Source organism: Zygotorulaspora mrakii, chromosome 5, assembly GCF_013402915.1.
Source record: "Zygotorulaspora mrakii chromosome 5, complete sequence".
Taxonomy (NCBI): Eukaryota; Fungi; Ascomycota; class Saccharomycetes; order Saccharomycetales; family Saccharomycetaceae; genus Zygotorulaspora; species Zygotorulaspora mrakii.
The window spans coordinates 541,580-558,754 of record NC_050723.1 but is presented as its reverse complement, the minus strand read 5'-3'; the positions used below and the strand labels follow the sequence as shown (position 1 = coordinate 558,754).

The window sequence follows — 17,175 nt, the reverse complement described above, 5'->3', positions numbered from 1 at the left end:
TATCGTCTTGTATCAAAAAGAGAAATGTGAATTTGAAGAGGCCGACCTTAAATATAGTCACGTCGATTCCAGATTAATAATTGAGAGTGTTTATAGCACGAGCCTGGGATAGCTGATCAATCAAAGTGCAGAGATGGTTCCTTCCTTTGATCAAGAAGAGTTGTGACTCAATTTGTGTGTCTCTTATCAGGTCAAACTTTTTGGCGATGATAAAAAATTTGAAGTGGAAAGGTGAGAAAATGCTAAAGGAAACCGGACATGTAACAGACCTCGGACAAAAGAGAGCTACTTTACTCTAATTAAAGAATTATCACACGAAAGGGCTTAGGTGTAACTAGGCATTATAGTACTCAATGATGAATGTGATTGCTCAGCTGCTCTATGTTTTCCTGATATGGCTGCAATTTGGAAATTCTTTGGATCTAGATGCTCCGCAAATGGGTGTCCCCAAATCTGTTAGAGTATGGTCGGCGCTAAAATTCCTGTTGAAAGATGAAGATCCCACACTATTGCCAAGGCTTTATCCACTCGTGACGCAGTTGGAGGATACCGAATTTGAGGAGGGGCCATTGGAAGGTGATGTTGACATCCTCGCACATGTGTGTAGGACCTTGACTTCAAAGTACGGCAGAGGTGATGTAGCATCTCTCTTACCGCTTTACTGCGACTATTATCCCATGGGCATTTTCACGGAGGAATATATAGAAAAGTACATGAATGAATTCACTGGAAAATCGTTTTTTGAATTAGATGGCAAGCGTTACAAGAACTCGGACGATGTTTTCTATTTGAAATCATCCGAATTGAAGCGACAATCACAGATTCCCGACGACGAAATTGTAGAGTATGATGATGTGGTTATAGGCACAAACAGAGAGGCACCCCTCGTTGTATTTTATGGGTGTCCTGATGCCAATGGCATCTTTGAGGATTTCAACAGAAATTTATATTCAGAATCCGTTGGTGCTGGAAAGCTGAGATACATCTGGCGACCAACATGCCTTCTTGAAGATACCCATTTGCGAAAAATACCTTTCGATATCACTTTAAAAGCAGGATGCGACTTCGGAAGTCTTCCAATTGATACGATGAAAATACCTGAACCGTTTAGCAAAACTGAATATGGGTTCTATAATTCAACCGAAGAAGAACTCACCGACATGGATCTGAAAGTAGCCTCACTAATAGCAACCTTTTACGAAACGACAAGAGATTATGGTAAGACCATTGAGTACGCCAAAGGTATAATCGATAATTTTCCTTTGTTAACGAATCAGTTGGCTTCCTTACACGAAGATACCAATAGAATTCTCGAAAGTAATAAAATTTTGAAAAAAGGGGGTATAGACTACGATACTTTGGGACTCTATATAAATGGTCAAAACTGGAAGCTTTCCTCTTTGGATCATATCACACTCCTAGATGGCATTCGGTCCGAATATAATCATCTCCAGAGCATCCAGAGAGTTTTGCGGTTCATTGATGACAATGCAAGTACTTTCAAAGCTAAGAGACTTTTAGAAATGTTTTCGCAATTTTCGCTGCCCAATCTGAAGGAGCTGCAACCTATTAAACTTGATTTTCATCGGATACCAGGATTCTCAGAGAGTGTTATCTATTTCAACGACATTGAAACGGATGTTCAGTACGATGACTTGACAACTGATATTCAAAAGTTTTTCGAGAAGTCAAAGTTTGGCGAAATACCTGAATACAGATTCAACTGGAATGAGCTGATATTTGTTATCAACTTCGATTCCCTTGACGACGTTGATACACAAATCGCTATGGAAGGATTGAACCGTGCAATAAAAGTTATGAGCCAGGGATATCCGCAAAGAATAGGCCTACTTCCTTTGAGCAATAAGGGAACTCCAAACGATTACATAGCAAGGATATATGAATTAAGAGACAAAGATCTTTTAGAGCTCGAAGAATACCTTGAAAACATACTAGAAGAGAGTGCTCCTGTGGAATGCGAATATGAAATTCCTGATGTTTCAGGCATTTTGAATGACTTGCAAATCTTTAACACATCGATAATAATCAATGGAGAGGTCTATCCTTTCAAAAAAAACACTTGGCATTATCTGGTTGCAAGAATCATAAAAAAAGACACAGCATATCTGAAAAGAGAGCTTTCAAAGCTTTCTAATGTGGAACAGATTGACGTGCGAAATATATTGCACTTCAAATCTTCTATTGCAAGAAATAGCAAGTACACGCCTGATTACTTTTCTGATGCTACGTATACCTTCATGAATGACTCTGCGCTTGATAACTTACAGGATCGTATTGCAATATATGTCAAGGGAAATAATTACAATGTCCTGCATACTGCTAGTTTGGTTGAAGATTATAGTACTCGGTCTGCACTAAAAAGATTGCGCAACTTGCTAAGTACAACATTTTCAGGTGTTCGGATAAGAATCATCCACACAGGCCCTTTATCCCATTCAAATTGGAGGAAAATAGTAAAAGCGAGTTCGGATGAACAATTGCTCAAAACATTGGGTGAACTTCTTGCCGTCTCTAGAGATGCTTTTGCCAAAAATGATGTCGCAAGGGCTGTATTTTCGCACTGGCTGCCAGATATAACCATAAGCCATATGAATGATCTTTCGTTCATTATCGTTAATGGAAGATTTATTCATTTCGAGAAAGACGAAGTTCCAAGTAAAATAACATTCGATAGTATCATTAAAAGAGAAGCGCAAAGGACGTTGGATTCTTTATACACATTGGAAACAATATATCCTGGAGCTACGGGAAAATTCCTTGGACCAAACTTTATTGAAATGCTGTCCGCAGCTTTGACCAAAGTTTTCTATCAAGGAACCCAAATTTATCATAATGGTATAGAATATACAGCTGAGGCATTCATACCAAGAATAGATTTTTCTAAATATCACAAAGTCAATGGCTACTCCTCATTCCAAAGCAAAAGTGAGAAATCAGCAGTCGAACTTTTATTGGTTTTGGACCCGCTCGAAGAAAGATCTCAGAAATTCTTGACTTTGGCTCAATTTGCAGATGCAATTTCGTTTGTGAATTGCAAGATCATACTCCTCCCAACTGAACAAGTGACAATGTTACCGATTTCAAGGGCATATCTGGATACACAAGATTTGACAGATGTAGAGCCTTTGATAGACCAATTTCAGGTTGAAATTAATGCACCAAGTAATCTCTACATTTCAAACATGAAAGAAATTAATGGTGTTGTGATTGAAGTTCATGCTTTCTCCGAAGATATTCCTGTGAGCTCTGCAAATATCGAAGGTGCTGGTGGCATTTGTTTGGAACTTGTCGATGAAGATGGTTTTATATTGGACGACTGTACTACAATGGAGACCTTTGGTTATGGTCAATTCATTACCAAAAAATTTAATTCCAAGCTTAAGATAGCTAGTTGCGATCCTAGGTTTCAAGTAGTTTCAATCTCGGCCGATGCTAGATCAGACAATTTGTTGCAAGATGGTTTTATTATACGAAATTTGAACCCAATGCGAATCTACGTACAAGTAGAGCGAGTCAGAGAGGAGGTATCTGTAATAACAATGGATGAACGGATACATATTTATTCGATTTTGCAAAATAACAAGGATGATGAGGAAAGATATAAAAGAATGGTGCTTTCTATTCTGCTAGACTCCCCACAAAAAGATAAGAAGTTCAAATTTTGGATTCTTGATGAGCCGTATTTTACCAAATCTTTCAAAACATTCTGCAACTATATTAACCAAACTCCTGACCTTGATGGGACGGTTGAGTTTATAAAATTTAAATGGCCTTTATGGTTGAGACCCCAACGTTTCAATGACCGGAGAGTAGATTCATTCAAAGTACTTTTCCTTGATGTGCTGTTTCCTCAAAATATATCGAAAGTGTTACTTTTGAATCCCACCCCCACGCCAATTGATGCGTCCAGAATTTACAACACATATGAGTTCAATACGCCTTTGGCCATGTTTAAAGTGACTGGGTCAGGATATTGGAATGAGGGCTACTGGTCTAATATGCTAGCCAAGAATAGACTGAACTTCTACTCCTTGGAATTGGCTATGTTAATCAATCTTGATGAAGTACGTCGTTTGAAATATGGCGACAAATTGCGTTTGCACTACCAGAGGCTAACCGCAGATTACCGCTCATTAGTTAAGATAGATCAAGATTTATTGAATGATCTTCAGGTGGAGATCCCCATCAGCAGATTACCATCATCACAGAAGAAACGTTTGCATGTCGACCACGATAAAATAAATTTCTGGTTACAATTGATTGACAAAGAAACAATAATTAGCACTCAAGAGCGTTTTGATAGTGATTCCAGAGATGATGCTAATGATTTCATCTGGCATGACGAGTTATAAGTATCTGTATTTTTATATATCTTGTCTATTTCCTAAAGCTTCCTATTATTAGGTGAGCAACAAAAAAAAGATAGTGATCTATCGAACTGTATTTATTTTTTTATTTGGCAGCCATATAGAAAAAACTCTGCTTTTAGATTGATAAAATACGAATGCAGTCTGACCATGATACTAGACCCTGACATTACGGCTAGCGTGAAAGGTTCCTTTGAACAAGCGCCCGAGGAACACGATCATGGCGATGACTGTTACGAACAGCAAACGAATGAATCGAAAACAGGTAAAAAAAGATTGGCGTGTTCCAATTGCAGAAGGAGGAGGAAAAAATGTGATTTGACTTATCCATGCGGGAATTGCCAACGATTGAAACTAGAGTGTAATATAAATGAAGAAGATTTGAGGAAAAAAAGGTATGCGACGTCTTATGTCAAATCGCTAGAAGCACATATTGCATACCTCGAGAGCTCTCTGAAAACTCTTGTTGATAAAGTATATCCTGACGAACCAGAAAGGTTGAATAGCATGATGATAGGAGACGTAGCTTCGAGTTTTATCGGTAGTAGGTATTCAAAGAAAGTGGCAACACCTGATAATGGATCTTTGAATATCAAGAATTCGACCTCATTGTTAAAACTTGATAACGACGATGTACTAATAAAACCAAAGACGATCTCAAATATGATTTCAAACCTAAAAAGTGGTTCAGAGACTAAGAAGGCATTTGTTAAGGGCAGTTATTATCCTGAGGGTCCAATTTCACATAAATCAAAAACATTATCTCTAGCACCATTTTCACCAGTTACTACCTCATCTACCAGATCTTCAACTCCATCAGTAGAGAAAGAACACAAGAAAAACGGGACTATAGAAAGGATCCGGGACTTGCATACAACTGTTATTGTACGTACAATGAAAAACGATGGCACTCATCATCTCAGCAATGATGCGAATATAATAAGATCATTATCGAACTTCTACAAATTTCTTTACCCAGGCCATTTCATCTTTCTTCACAGGGAAAGTTTCCTGTATGGATTCTTCAACCACTATGAAAATAACTATGAGGATTCACATTACTGTTCTATCGAGTTGATATACGCAATGTGTGCCGTTGGAAGTAGGCTATCAAGTGATACTCGAGAGTACTCTGAAACATACTATGAGAAAAGCAAAAATTCGCTATTACAAACAGTCTTCGACGAGCAGAGTGTCGCGAAGATCACCACAGTGCAAGCATTACTGTGTCTAGCTTTTTACGAGCTAGGGAGAGGTGATAATCAAAATGGATGGTATTTCTCCGGATTGGCGATTCGAGTTGGCTACGAAATGGGGTTCCAGTTGGATCCCGAGGTCTGGATCACCGAAGACATCGACGCAGAAAGCAAAATGAATCTCACGAAGAGCGAGCTTGAAATAAGATCAAGAATCTACTGGGGCTGCTATATAGCTGATCATCTGATATGCCTGCTGCTGGGGCGCACATCGACGCTAAGTGTCTCAAACTCCACAATCCCCCAGTCTGACGAGCTGCCGGAGGTGGAAGGTACCGAAGAGTTCCGATTCGAAAGTCTCCACGTCCTGCAGATTTCTCTGCCCTTGAAAAACCTGATAATTCTGTCCAGAATTGTCCAGATTTTCACCTCCAAGATATTCATCGAAACGCACCACACCGAAGAAAAAGTCGTTTATCTCATCAAGTTCAATCTAAAGGTCTACAACTGGAGACAGTCCTTGCCTGACCTTCTGAAGTGGTCCAAGGGGCTCCTCAAGGACATCGACGTCAGCACAGACCCCACCATTTCGTATTTTTGGTACTACTACTATATCGTGCGCCTCACGTTCAACAAGCCCTTCATAGAGGATTGCGAAGAGTCCAAGACCGTCGTGCAGGAAATCCTGGGCGAATTGAAAACCTTGTTCAACAATTTCAAGGCCAAATTTAACGGTTTCCAGAACGCCACCATGTTTCAGTTGTACGCGTGTCTGCTTGCCATCAAGTCTCTCAAGAAACTGCAGAGTCTGGAAAGAGAAGAACAGGATTACCACCGCGACCACGACAAGTGGGAAAAAGAACTGAAATTCTTCCAAGACGTGTTCTACAACGAGCTCTCCCCAGCCTACGAGCTGCCAAAAAGACTACAGGAGGACACGGACTTCAATATTGACCAGGAAAAGCAGGCTGTGACCCAGATCAGCAATATCAACTACACACACGATTTTTCCTTGAGTAATGAGATCGACGATCTGATCAAAGAGCTCTTTGGCATCGAGAACATAGTAGCGCCACAATGAGCGTACCAGCACGCGAGCAGCGGGTAACACTGCTCCCCCGGCCGGGACCTGTCCGGCCGGACACGCCCCACCATCGGACATGGCACGTCGGACTCGGACACCGAACGCGAATCGAGCGGGTAACCTGCCCTCTGCTCGGAGTGTGTCCCGCCCTCACACCCGCACCCTGGCTCGCTCCTCCGGGTAACCTTCCATTATGTTCCGTCGGTTCTTTTTTACCCCTTGCCCGCCCCCGCATTTCCGCATTCTTCGCGTCGACCCCGCACACCACAGCAAGAGGTTTATCCGACTCGGAAAAATCCTTTTTTCTTTGTAATATATTTCCCGCCTCACTGTGCACGGCACAAGAAACGATTTTCTGTTTCTTATTTTTTTTTTCTTCTTTTTTTGTTTTTAGTTTTTGTTTGTTTTTTGCTTCTGCTGCTGCGGGAACGCCGTGGAGGATTGTTCTGTCAGGCTGCAGTCCGTGGGATTATGCGATGGGCTGTGTCAGAGCGATTGGCGCAGACGTTTCTCCTTGCTAAGCAAAATATGATTGATCACAGCGATGAGATGAGCCATATTTTGGGAAAAGTATAATAACAAGTTGTATTTTCTGGAGCGAGTGGAAGTGGATTGTTGGTGTAGTTCAGACAGGTAAGCAGACTCAAGTAGCTAATTGATATTTATAGCGGCTGTAGTGGACAATTAAGATCGAGTTTTACAGCAGACACACAATTGGAGGCACAGAGTGATTGATAAGAGGAAAGTGGAGGACTAGAGTGAGATAATGGAGTTTTATTCACCCCAGCCGGAACATGCGCAATTGAATACCGGTGGCAACCATTACAACCCGAAGACAAATGCTTCGCATTTGCTCGGGTTGCTGCACCAGCAGGTGCAGGATGCTGCCAAGGAGAACCGATTTGGGAATGCGAGAAGCGATGGCGAGGATAATAACGTAGGCATTGATGCGGTGCTGGAGGAGAACGCTATTCTGTCGCCACCGCTGTCGCCGGAGCCGGAGGGCCTGGACGAGGAGTACGAGTACGTTTTGGGGACGCTGAACCTTGACGAGAGCAGCGGGGAGGAGCAGCAAGAGAGCATTCTGGTGAATCCGTCGTGGACGCCCGGCCTGTCCCCGAGAATATACCGCCATTCCACCCACGGATTTCTATCAGAATACCGGGTGTTCCAGAACGTGATTAGCAACTCCGAGAGACAGCAAGGCAGTGCTGTGATGCCATCGTCGCATTCAAGAACACTGAGAAGAGCAAGAGTTTACAAGCCAACGGGCTCAGAGTATGAAAGAATCAGCAGAACGAGACGAATGGCGAGAAATTTCTCTGAAGACGAGCATTCGGAGACAGAATTGGAAATAAGGAGACCTTCGACCCCTAGACGTACTAAGAGATCTGCCACTTACCAACACCAAAGTCAGCTAACGTCGCCGCTGGCATCGGCAAAGGCTGTGCACAGTATACCACAATATGTACCCAATATGTCCTGGGAAAAATTGCCGGATTATTCGCCCTCGGTTGCAACTCTACCCTCAAATAATGTCAAGTGTTTGAAAGTTGAATGGAAAGGTTCACCAATGGATTTGTCGAATGACCCGTTGAAGGGCAAACTGCATCCAGCTGAACTGATACTTGCCCAAGTTTTGAGATTGCCCTGTGATTTGTATTTGGATTCAAAAAGAAGACTCTTCTTGGAAAAAACGCATAGACTACAGCAGGGACTACCATTTAGAAGAACAGATGCCCAAAAAGCTTGTAGAATTGATGTTAATAAAGCCTCAAGACTTTATGCAGCTTTTGAAAAAGTTGGTTGGCTGAACGATTCAAATTTTAAGAAATTTCTGTAGATGATTCGATACAGATCATCAATCCAGATATTTCACGAATCGGTCAGCATTTTGTTCTTTTTCATTGGGTTAAAAGTATTCCTAGTGGAATATTGGGTATGGTATGGTAAGGTTTGATATTTGCTTTTTCTTGGTTTTTTCTATTCTTTCTTTCTCTTTTAAGGCGGGGGAAGGTTCCCTCAGACATTTTTACAGAACGATTCACTAATTTTCTTTTATTATTTTTTAATATGGTATTATTGGAAATACTTTCAAATTAAATATGGTTATATAAATTGACCCTATTATATATGGTTCTTTATTGTGAATTTTATTTCTACAATTCAATTTGTTCAGTTCAATCTTCGATTGCTTCATACCTGCTCGCCAACTTTTTCTTGTACTCAATCATGTCGCTGTCCCAAAGTTCTGCAGCCATTGCGTTTAATGGTGAATTGTTATTTGGTTCTTCCAATAGCGCTTGCAATGATAAAAGGATAGTTTGAACATTATAAACGGGCGACCATTGATCCTTCAAAATATCTAAGCATATATTACCCCTCATATCAACATTTGGATGCCACATGGGACTGAGAAACAAAACTTTCGGTGGTGCCAACGGATACGAACATGGAAAATTCAATGATACTTTGAATCTTAAACCTTCATATGGTGTTCCCTCTGGACCTGCTATTATACCGTGCCACAATGTCAGATCTGCTTCGTTAACGGGAAAAGCGCTTAAACCTGGTGTTGGCGACACTATCAATTGAACGAGTTCATTCTGAAGCCTCTTCACGACCGATGCATTTTCTGAAACATGCAGGATAGCAGTTATCTTGTTAGACATTAATCGAGAGGTGGGCAGGCATGCAATTGAACTTCCAAATAGCTTGATAGCTATTTATTGTTTGAGATTTTTTGTGACATCCCTGCAATTCGAATTAAATGTGGCGAACTGATCGTCACGTGTTGCGGATAACACAAATAAGTAGGTCTTATTTCAGTACAGATAAATCAGGCTCTTCAATATTTAAGTCTGTGTTTGAGGCAATAGTTATCGTATCTCTGGCCTTTGAATTAATTAGATTGTCAACTTTGTCTGATTGCAGTGTGTTAAGGATCAATTGTGCCCTTGTTTCGATATATAGAGATCTAGATCCTAATCTTTGCTTTGCGTCGGTTCCATCATTTAAATCATTTATCTTTTCCATGGACCCATACTCTTCGCTGTCTAAGTACATTTGTCGCAGTTGGGATGTTATCAGCTTCAGGGAATCGTCAATAGGACTCAGCGAGTTGAAAACTGTTTGAATCTCAGGATTTCTACCTTCAAATAATTTAGTGAGACATTGTTTCAATTCTTGTACTTTATTATGAAGTCGTTTTGCTTGCGTTATCCGCAGTCGCAGTTGTTTATGTGTTGCAAATGCTTCTTCAATCTGCTGAACTTTCTGTTTGAGTTGTTCCACACTTTCTTGCTGTTGCGACTCGTCAGCGATAACCAGATCCCTTTGGTACTTCAGTCTAAACGTGTTGGTATTCAGCAGCTCTTGTGGGATCCTCAGCACATTTCTCAATACGTAGAGCTCTAGCTTATCAAAATTCTTATCAACAGAGTGTTCTAATAGTGTTTCCAGCTTTGCAATTCCAATTTTGATCTCAGCAGTATAATCCTTGGAGTTTACTTCATGCTTTTCCAGGAGATATTTCTCCATAGCGGCTGTACATTTATACATTATCTCATTCACTGCATTAATTATATCATCGATTAATGACACTGCCGGATACTGCAAATGCTCAGTGAGCATTACAGTGGATTCAATGGTAGGTGCTGACATTTTGGGGTTGCAACAGAAGTTCTCTAACGGAGTGCTCAAATTATTGGCATATAATTGGACTCTTCGAAGATAAATCGTTCTCTTTTCATTATTGATACATGTTCCTGTTTTCTTTTTCGTTTCTTCCTCACGGAACCCTGATATTCAAAATATCCTGGGATCTTCCAAAAAATTCAATTATATGTTATTTTATCTTATATAGACGTATACATTAGGCTAATTCTCATAGCACAATTATGTGCATTGCTCTATTCGCTATCGCTTGACTCTTCATCACTGTCAGAATTATCCTCGTAAACTACTTCCTCACCATTATTCTCCTCGATGTTAGGTAAATCCAAGTCTCTATGACACTCTCTATTCTCTGTAGAGACTTCATCATCAAACACAATTTTCTTACTCGATACCACTGATAAATTTTCGGCCTCGGAACGCTCTTTGCAGTCACCTACATTTGATAATAGGGCTCCTTCTATCGATATGACTCTTCCAGTTGTGTGTATGGCTCTAACATGAAATTTCAATTTTCCATCGACCCTTTCACCGTTGGAATCCACCCAATACCCAAGAGATCTAGTTCTGAAACCCGAATCATAGTTGTTAGCATTATCTGCGTCATTGGATTCTCGACTATTTGACCCCGATTCGTCCTGGTCTTGGTCCGCCTGCACCTCGTTATCTATGAACGTCCAATCTGATGGAATATAGTTTTTCTTGATACTGGCATTGAATGCGTCGTGAATCAGAAGACCAATATGAGATGCCGACTGAATAAAAATCCATCCTTCGATAACATCATCTATCTGCGGTTGCCATACATAAAGATCAACGTGACACCATGTGAAGGCAAATGGTGTATCAGAGTTCAATTTAACAACTTTGTATTCGGAATCTGATTTATTCAGTGGGTCTGCATCTACGAGCTCCAAATTTTTGTAACCTAGTACTACTCCATTCACAGTGCTGTTGTATTTCATAACCATTGGGTTCAAGTGTTGTTTCATTATTCCCGACAGTGGCTCTTGTGAGTACATGGGAGCTAGTGACAAATATAATGAAATCGGCACGCGTGTAATGCAATTGGAAATGCCATCATCTTCATTCAGCGGGTTGGTCAAAGATTTTCTGTGTCTTTTGATAAATCTACCTATTTTCCCCTCTTCGATGGCCCTTTTAGTTACTAATGACATTTTTTATGATAGCTATGTCGCCTCACGGTAGAACTAGTCCTCACGATAGCAATTTCAATCAACTATACTGATCTGAAGACGAGCTACATAAACCATCATTCGATGAGCTGCGATGAAATAAAAGAAAATTTTTGTTTTTTTTTTTCAATTTTCCTCCGAGGTGGCGTGATCTTCACATGATACAAGATGGATTATTCTGCGGACAATACTTGAATGCTGAAAAAGATGGTTTCAGAAAATAGAAAAACGTTCCATTAATATTAATCAAAGTATCAGTGCTTTCATCGGACTCTATAGATATGTTTCTTGCTTATATTTTCTTCACGTGTATCTCACATGTATTTCACATGATTAACTCGTGCAGCGCGATATACATTTTTTTAAAAAAATTCTGATTTTTCAGACCTGAAAAATTTCATTGCAGACTCATCGCTTCGGAATCTAAATAACTATTGTAATAATATATTTTACAGCTTTTCTAAGTCAACAGGAAGTGACCGTCGTGCAGCCTATTCGTGAGATTCAAGCATTTTGGTAGGTGATAGAAGAGGATTTTTGCAGATTGGTTTTTTATATCTCGATTTCCTGATTAGTTTGGCAACACAACTTGTTAGGAAAGATGGACATCTCTAAGCCGATCGGGTCTGAGATTACTTCAGTGGACTTCACTGTTCTATCTGCTGCAGATATCCGTAAGCTCTCTGCTAAACAGATTACAAATCCCACTGTACTGGACAATCTAGGACACCCTATTTCTTGTGGGTTATATGATCTATCTCTTGGTGCATTTTTGAGAAATGTCTGTGCTACTTGTGGCTTGGACGAAAAATTTTGTCCAGGTCATCAAGGTCATATCGAACTACCAGTTCCCTGCTATAATCCACTGTTTTTCAATCAGCTGTACATCTACTTGAGATCCAGTTGTTTGTACTGCCATCATTTCCGTTTAAAAGCTGTTGAAGTTCATCGTTTCGCTAGCAAAATGAAGCTTCTACAGTATGGACTGGTCGATGAGGCGTATCAACTGGATACCATCACCATCGGTGGTATATCAAATGGTATGGAGGACGATGAAGACGATGACGATGAAGAAGCGACAGAAGTGAATGGCTCGGCAGAACAGGAAGTGTCAGCTAAAAAGGCCTCTAACGGTATCAATACAGCTCATTTAATCAAAGAGTTGATCGCTAACCGTAATCAGTTTGTCAATACAAAAATATCGGACGCTATTGCTGAAGGAAGAACCACCAAAAATGGTACTTTTACGGCTATTACCAATGACGAAAGGAAAAAGCTGATACATGAGTTCCACAAAAAGCTTTTGAGTAGAAACAAATGTGATAACTGTGGTATGTTCTCACCAAAATTTAGAAAAGATGGGTTTACCAAAATTTTCGAGACGGCTTTGACAGATAAACAGTTGACAAATAATCGTGTTAAAGGTTTAATGCGTCAGGATATGATTAAAAAACAACAACAGACAAAAATTTTAAGTGAAGAAAATAACAGTTCCAATAAAGATGACATTGATGAAGATTTCAGTATAGGTAGAAATCCTTCGGCAAGACCAAAGACGGGCTCAGTTTATATCTTATCCACGGAGGTTAGAAACATTTTGAGAGCTTTGTTCAAAAAGGAACAGGAAGTCTTACAGTATGTCTTTCATTCGAGACCCAATCTATCTAGAATGGCTGTATCTGCTGATATTTTCTTCTTGGAGGTCGTTCTAGTTCCACCAACCCGTTTCCGTTTACCTTCAAAAATGGGTGAAGAAGTTCATGAAAATACTCAGAATCAACTGCTTTCAAAGATATTAACCACATCCCTTTTAATCAGAGATTTGAATGATGAGATGTCGAAATTGCAGAAGGATAAAGTATCATTGGAAGATAGAAAAGTTATTTTTAGCAGATTGATGAATGCCTTTGTCACTATTCAAAATGATGTCAACGCTTTTATCGACTCCACGAAAGCCCAAGGTAACAGTAATGCCAAGGTACCAGTACCAGGCATTAAGCAAGCTTTGGAAAAAAAGGAAGGCCTTTTCAGAAAGCACATGATGGGTAAACGTGTTAATTATGCCGCTCGTTCCGTTATCTCCCCTGATCCCAATATTGAAACGAACGAAATTGGTGTTCCACCTGTTTTCGCTACCAAATTGACTTATCGTGAACCTGTTACAGCTTACAACATTGCCGAGTTACGTCAAGCTGTTTTGAATGGGCCAGATAAATGGCCGGGTGCTACTCAAATTCAAAATGAAGATGGTACTTTAGTTTCTCTAATAGGTATGACCTTAGAGCAACGTAAAGCATTGGCCAACCAATTGATGACACCATCATCCAATTCGTCCACACACACACTCAACAAGAAGGTTTATCGTCACATAAAGAATAGAGATGTCGTTATAATGAATCGTCAGCCAACTTTACATAAAGCGTCTATGATGGGTCATAAAGTGAGAGTTTTACCTGGAGAAAAAACCTTACGTTTACATTATGCCAATACTGGTGCTTATAATGCTGATTTTGATGGTGATGAAATGAATATGCATTTCCCCCAGAACGAGAATGCCAGAGCCGAGGCCTTGAACTTAGCGAACACTGATTCCCAATACTTGACCCCAACTTCAGGTTCTCCTGTCAGAGGTCTCATTCAAGATCATATTTCAGCTGGTGTTTGGTTGACAAGCAAAGACAGTTTTTTCACGAAAGAGGAATATCAACAGTATATTTACGGTTGTATTCGTCCTGAAGATGGTCATGCTAGCAGACCAAAATTAATAACCATGCCACCAACAATTTTTAAACCTCAGCCTTTATGGACAGGTAAGCAAATAATTTCTACCGTTTTGCTCAATGTAACGCCACCAGATATGCCTGGTATTAATCTGAAATCTACGAATAAAATCAAAAATGAATATTGGGGTAAGGGCTCTTCGGAGAATGAAGTTCTCTTCAGAAATGGTGAGTTACTGTGCGGCATATTGGATAAGTCTCAATATGGGGCCTCTAAATACGGTATCGTTCATTCCCTTCATGAAGTCTATGGGCCAGAAATTGCTGCTAAGGTGCTCTCTGTATTGGGAAGACTTTTCACCAATTATATTATGTCCACTGCATTTACATGTGGTATGGATGATTTAAGGTTGACTGCAGAAGGCAATCAAAAAAGAGCGGATATTTTGAAGAGATCTGTTGATGTTGGTCGTCAAGCTGCTGCTGAAGTTACTAATTTAGATAAGGATACAGCTTCCAATAGTTCTGAGCTATTGAAGCGTTTAGAAGAGATTTTACGTGACGACAACAAATCTGGTATTTTAGATGCTGTTACTTCTTCAAAAGTAAATTCAGTTACCTCGAAAGTTGTCTCGACCTGTGTCCCAGATGGTACCATGAAGAAGTTTCCTTATAACTCCATGCAAGCTATGGCTTTGTCTGGTGCTAAGGGATCAAATGTTAATGTCTCTCAAATCATGTGTTTGTTGGGGCAACAAGCATTGGAAGGTAGAAGAGTGCCTGTTATGGTCAGCGGAAAAACGTTACCTTCCTTCAAACCTTTTGAAACAGACACAGTGGCTGGTGGTTATATCAAAGGTCGTTTTTATTCTGGTATTAAACCTCAAGAATATTATTTCCATTGTATGGCTGGTCGTGAAGGTTTAATTGATACCGCTGTCAAAACATCAAGATCTGGTTACTTGCAACGTTGTTTGACAAAGCAACTCGAAGGTGTCCACATTTCATACGACAACACAGTTAGAGACGCTGACGGTACTTTGGTTCAATTTTTGTATGGGGGTGATGCTATTGATGTCACAAAGGAATCACATATGACGCAGTTTGATTTCTGTTTGGACAATTATGATGCTCTTTTGAAAAAGTACAATCCATCCGCGCTTATTGAACACTTGGACGTGGAAGCTGCTTTGAAATATTCGAAAAAAGCTTTAAAAAACAGAAAGAGACATGAAAATGACCCACATTATAAACAGTCATTAAAATATGATCCTGTCTTGGCAAAATATAGCCCATCTAAGCATCTAGGATCTGTTTCAGAAAACTTCCAGGATAAGCTGGAGAGTTTCCTGGAGTCAAATGCAAAAGCTCTGAAGAGCCACAAAAATGTAAATGAGAAGAAATTCAGAGCATTGATGCAACTAAAATATATGCGTTCTTTGATTGATCCTGGAGAATCTGTAGGTATCATCGCATCTCAATCCGTTGGGGAACCATCCACCCAAATGACTTTAAACACTTTCCATTTCGCAGGTCACGGTGCCGCTAACGTTACTTTGGGTATACCCCGTATGAGAGAAATTATTATGACAGCATCTGCCGCAATTAAGACTCCTCAAATGACGCTTCCTATTTGGGATGATGTTTCCGATGAGCAAGCAGACACCTTTTGTAAATCCATCTCCAAGGTTATCTTATCAGAAGTTGTTGATAAAGTGGTTGTCACTGAAACTACGGGTTCATCGGACAATGATTCATCTGCACGTTCATATATAATTCGCATGAATTTCTTCAGTCAACAAGAATACAATGAGGAATATGATGTTTCTAAGGAAGAACTTCAGAACGTCGTATCCAACAACTTTTTATTTGCACTTGAATCAGCAATCGTGAAAGAAATCAAAAAGCAGAAAAAGACTACATTACCAGATGTTGGTATCGCCGTGTCCAAAATAGAAAACACTGACGGTGAGGCTGCCCGTATTTCTGAAGATGGTACTGAAGGGGAGGAGGCAATAAAAAAAAATAAGCAAGCAGTATCTTACGAAGAGCCTGATGAAGATGAAATTGAAACCATGAGGCAAGCTGAGAAATCTTCAGATGAAGAAGATCTTGACTCTGATAAGGAATCTGATGATTCCAACTCAGACTCCGATATTGATATGGACGAAGATAAAACAGCTGATTTGAACAGAAATATGAATAAGATCCAACGTGATCGTCAAACCGCCGTCATATCAAGTCATAAATTTGTAACGAAATATAACTTTGATGATGAGAGTGGTGAATGGTGTGAGTTTAGACTTGAATTGGCCGCCGAAACTGAAAAGCTTCTGATGGTAAACATTGTGGAGGATATTTGTCGCAAATCTGTCATAAGACAAGTTTCTCATATTGATAGATGTGTACATTCTGAACCTATCAACAGTAAACGCGTTTTGGTCACTGAGGGTGTTAATTTTGAAGCTATGTGGGACCAAGAAGCTTTCATTGATGTTGATGGTATCACCTCAAATGATGTGGCATCTGTTCTGAAGACATACGGTGTCGAAGCTGCAAGGAATACTATAGTTAATGAAATCAATAATGTCTTTTCACGTTATGCCATTTCAGTTTCTTTCCGTCATTTAGACCTAATTGCAGACTTAATGACCAGGCAAGGTACTTATCTGGCATTCAATAGACAAGGTATGGAAACATCCACATCATCTCTCATGAAAATGTCTTACGAAACTACGTGTCAGTTTTTGACTAAAGCTGTTCTTGATAATGAACGGGAGGAACTCGAGAGCCCCTCAGCTAGACTAGTTTTGGGTAAATTGAGTAACGTCGGAACCGGTTCATTTGACATATTGAATAAGGTTCCTAATGCATTTTAGATAAAGGGAACGGTATTGGTTTGCTTAATGTACTCTA

The 17,175-nt window shown here is 40.0% G+C and overlaps 7 protein-coding genes across 7 annotated transcripts; 4 read left to right on the top strand and 3 right to left on the bottom strand.

Moving 5' to 3' along the window:
* Window positions 1–353: 353 nt before the first annotated feature.
* On the top strand, window positions 354–4,373 carry KRE5 (Kre5p; the record flags this gene model as incomplete). Its single annotated transcript, XM_037289010.1, has 1 exon — window positions 354–4,373. The coding sequence occupies one exon, from the start codon at window positions 354–356 to the stop codon at window positions 4,371–4,373; it is 4,020 nt and encodes a 1,339-aa protein (XP_037144905.1).
* Window positions 4,374–4,538: 165 nt separating this feature from the next.
* TEA1 (Tea1p) lies at window positions 4,539–6,665 on the top strand (the record flags this gene model as incomplete). The annotated part of the gene is made up of 1 exon (XM_037289009.1): window positions 4,539–6,665. The coding sequence occupies one exon, from the start codon at window positions 4,539–4,541 to the stop codon at window positions 6,663–6,665; it is 2,127 nt and encodes a 708-aa protein (XP_037144904.1).
* Window positions 6,666–7,434: 769 nt separating this feature from the next.
* On the top strand, window positions 7,435–8,511 carry HG535_0E02600 (uncharacterized protein; the record flags this gene model as incomplete). Its single annotated transcript, XM_037289008.1, has 1 exon — window positions 7,435–8,511. One exon carries the CDS (start codon window positions 7,435–7,437, stop codon window positions 8,509–8,511), a length of 1,077 nt encoding a protein of 358 aa, XP_037144903.1.
* A 337-nt stretch (window positions 8,512–8,848) lies between these two features.
* Window positions 8,849–9,340, bottom strand: UBC11 (putative E2 ubiquitin-protein ligase UBC11; the record flags this gene model as incomplete). Its single annotated transcript, XM_037289007.1, has 1 exon — window positions 8,849–9,340. The coding sequence occupies one exon, from the start codon at window positions 9,338–9,340 to the stop codon at window positions 8,849–8,851; it is 492 nt and encodes a 163-aa protein (XP_037144902.1).
* Window positions 9,341–9,488: 148 nt separating this feature from the next.
* MTW1 (MIND complex subunit MTW1) lies at window positions 9,489–10,331 on the bottom strand (the record flags this gene model as incomplete). Its single annotated transcript, XM_037289006.1, has 1 exon — window positions 9,489–10,331. One exon carries the CDS (start codon window positions 10,329–10,331, stop codon window positions 9,489–9,491), a length of 843 nt encoding a protein of 280 aa, XP_037144901.1.
* Window positions 10,332–10,579: 248 nt separating this feature from the next.
* RPA43 (DNA-directed RNA polymerase I subunit RPA43) lies at window positions 10,580–11,521 on the bottom strand (the record flags this gene model as incomplete). Its single annotated transcript, XM_037289005.1, has 1 exon — window positions 10,580–11,521. The coding sequence occupies one exon, from the start codon at window positions 11,519–11,521 to the stop codon at window positions 10,580–10,582; it is 942 nt and encodes a 313-aa protein (XP_037144900.1).
* Window positions 11,522–12,140: 619 nt separating this feature from the next.
* Window positions 12,141–17,138, top strand: RPA190 (DNA-directed RNA polymerase I core subunit RPA190; the record flags this gene model as incomplete). Its single annotated transcript, XM_037289004.1, has 1 exon — window positions 12,141–17,138. One exon carries the CDS (start codon window positions 12,141–12,143, stop codon window positions 17,136–17,138), a length of 4,998 nt encoding a protein of 1,665 aa, XP_037144899.1.
* Window positions 17,139–17,175: the final 37 nt, after the last annotated feature.